Below are 3,281 nucleotides of genomic sequence, written 5' to 3' on the forward strand. Positions count from 1 at the left end.
ATATATATATATATATATATATAGTTGAAATTTATAGAAAAACAAAAGACGAAAACAGGTGTATGAACAACAATCAAGTATATTAGCTTGACGCTCAGGAAAAATGAAAATGTTTTTTTACATTTCGAGCCTACGCTCTTCAACAGAAAATAATAAGAGGAGATCAACTGAGAGAGAAAGAAAAAAGCGTGTAGAGCTTAGCGGTCTAGCATGGCGAATGATTGGGAAAAAAGAGGTTGAAAGAAAGGGAGATAATAATAAAAAAGAGGTAGAATGAAAGGTAGATAATAATAGTGCTAGTGGTCCCAACAATAGGAAGTACGCGTGCGTGTGTATCTATGTGAGAATTGTGTGTGTGAGTGTGTAAGTGTGTAGGTGGGAATAGGTGTGAGTGACTCTGACATATGTAAGTGTGTGTGCGTATGTTTGTGTAACGTGTGTGTGTGTGTGTAGCAGTTTACGTGTGCTTTTTTCACGTGGTGTGTGCACATGTGTGTGTATGTCTGTGACCAAACAATGTGCATGTGTATGATGTTTGATGTTTGAAAAGTTATTTTTGTCTATGTATATTACATGTGTTAATGCGTTTCGTGTGTGTGTATATATATTGTCTGTGTTCAGGTATCATGTACTTGTGTGGGTGTGGGAGTGTGCATAATAGTTTAAGTTAAAGAGTGTATGTGGCTGCTCATACATATATATATGTGTGTGTGTGTGTGTGTGTGTGTGTGCGTGTGCGAGTGTATGTGTGTGTGTGTGTGTGTGTGTGTGTGTGTGTGTGTGTGTGTGTGTGTGTGTGTGTGTGTGTGTGTGTGTGTGTGTGTGCATATGATATATTTAATTTAGCAAAATTATGGCGAGAGGCGTTGAAAAGTATTTGTGAAAGAGAGGAGGTGATTCCGTCTGCTTAATTATACTCAAAAGATTGAATTCACCTGACGTTGCTCATGGTGTCATGCACTGAGGGGAAACCCGAAACTGCGTGATTGTAAAGGAAAATCATTAACACGGTTACCCAGCACTAAGATATTTGATTTACTCTGTTCCTTTCTGAATTTAACAGTAGCTCACAAATTTAATCGGCTCACTATTAGTATATTACTGGCTCTTCCACTACCGATCTCTGAGATGCAAGGGAAAGTCGATCTCAATTTGAACTCAGAACGTAAGGAAGTATAACGGAATAACAATAGTTTTTTTGTCACCACTCTATAGATACAATACTGACTCGCTAAAAATTGAAACTAGAATGTAAAAATAAAAAAGAAACAACTTTTGTTTAGCGTTCTACCAATTCTTCTATTCAGCATTCTCTCTGAATTACTAACGTAAATCCTCGAGAGTTACGTAATCTTTAAAAATTCCTATTCATTCGATCATAACTTTAAACCGTTATAGCAATTCAGAAATTATAATTATCGCCATAAGTCTAGAACTGCATAGATATTTTAGAACTTATAATTTAATTTTGCATTTAACCGAAAAATATTTAACAAGGAAAACTAAAAATTGGAGAATGAATGCATATATAGACATAAATGGAAAATGATAACCAAATAAAAATGGAAAGATAAGAATTTGGCAATCTCTAAAACGAGCAATTAAGAATGACCGAGAAACTATTTAGGCCAACGTCTAGGGTTCGGTTTCTAATTGAAGTCATTTCTGTGAAACTTTTGGAGATAAACGCATAGCTTCTGTGTCTTTTCTTGAAACATATGTTTCACTTGTTTCTGATCGTCTGATTCCCACTTCGTCGGAGACTAAATATTGATTTCCGACGGTATTCGTAGAAGATTGTTCTCCCCAACTTGTAGCGCAATCCAAACCTACGTTTGGAGATTGTGTTTCGGAGTGTATACTGCATCTGGCGCTGTCGTTTGTGGCAATATCTGTTTGTCGTTCTCTAGTCAGTGACGAAAATGTTGTGATTGTCCTTGAGCGGAGGAAATTTTTTCTTTCTATTTTCTGTTTCCAGGCCATCTTGATTTCAGTTTGAACCTAGAAAAGTAAATATTTATAAAACAATAATTAATGCTTGAAGTTTTACACCGTCACATTCGCATAATCACCTTTTGCAGTGACTATGATACTTTTTAGGACGAATTGTCTAAAAATTATGACGTTTGAACCATTAAAGATTCAAACAACTAAGATCGCAGGTTTGACTTCTGGACTGGGTTACGTGTTATGTCCTTGAGTATGTCACTCGTTTCACGTTGCTCTAGTCAACTTAACTGAAATGAATACCAACCAAGTGCTGACACAGCCCTTTCTCCCTCCAGCTGTTATGTCTTAAATTTTCTTTGGGGTCAAGAGTAGGAATTCCAGGAAGATATTTATGTATGCTGTTATTAAGCTTACATAACGAATATACATTTAGTTAAGATAAGGCTCATAAACACTAACGTAAAATTTAAAATTTAAAATTCGACGGTAGACAAAGTAAATTATAAAAACAGCAATAATTTAAATTACATAAAAGACAATTGTAAAACAAAGAGGAAAGGAAGATATAGAAATGAATAATAAGACATAAAAGAAAATGTGGAGGAAAATTAACAAGGAAAACTAAAAGATAAGTAAACAAATAAGAATGATAAATAGTAGAAGAGGCGAGTAGCAACAACAGTGAAAATAAAAAGTGATTCATATTTGTCTGCAAAAGTTACGTCATAAAAATTGCGTAAATTAAATACAGTAATGTCATAGAATAGTGTAGATAGTGACTTCGAAGTTTCGGCCGGTTAAGTCACCATCGGACTGTCCGATGGTAGCTTAGCTGGCCGAAACTTCGATGTCACAGTCAAACTTTTGTACGCTACAAAAGTGTGGAGAACCGTTCAGATTAATATATATTGCTTTTATTATAATTGAATATAAAAACAAACATTGATTGATTTATATACATATATTACATAGTGTGGTAAGTAGCTTGCTTACCAACCACATGGTTCTGGGTTCAGTCCCACTGCGTGCCACCTTGGGCAAGTGTCTTCTACTATAGCCTCGGGCCGACCAAAGCCTTGTGAGTGGATTTGGTAGGCGGAAACTGAAAGAAGCCCGTCGTATATATGTATATATATGTATGTGTTTGTGTGTCTGTGTTTGTCCCCCCAACATCGCTTGACAACCGATGGTGGTGTGTTTACGTCCCCGTAACTTAGCGGTTCGGCAAAAGAGACCGATAGAATAAGTACTAGGCTTCCAAAAAATAAGTCCTGGGGTCGATTTGCTCGACTAAAAGGCGGTGCTCCAGCATAGCCGCAGTCAAATGACTG

General features: G+C 36.3%; 1 protein-coding gene across 2 annotated transcripts in view; it reads right to left on the bottom strand.

The window, feature by feature from the left end:
- Positions 1-29: 29 nt before the first annotated feature.
- The window catches only part of LOC106871086 (gastric inhibitory polypeptide receptor), a 115,515-nt gene continuing 112,263 nt past the window's right edge, over positions 30-3,281 (bottom strand). For both annotated transcript variants that reach the window (XM_014917373.2, XM_014917371.2), the window contains one exon: positions 30-2,001. In XM_014917373.2, coding sequence (XP_014772859.1) covers positions 1,660-2,001 — 342 coding nt within the window. In that variant the 3' untranslated portion in view covers positions 30-1,659. The remainder of the gene's footprint in view (positions 2,002-3,281) is intronic.

The sequence above is a fragment of the Octopus bimaculoides genome, chromosome 1 (assembly GCF_001194135.2).
Source record: "Octopus bimaculoides isolate UCB-OBI-ISO-001 chromosome 1, ASM119413v2, whole genome shotgun sequence".
Lineage (NCBI taxonomy): Eukaryota > Metazoa > Mollusca > Cephalopoda > Octopoda > Octopodidae > Octopus > Octopus bimaculoides.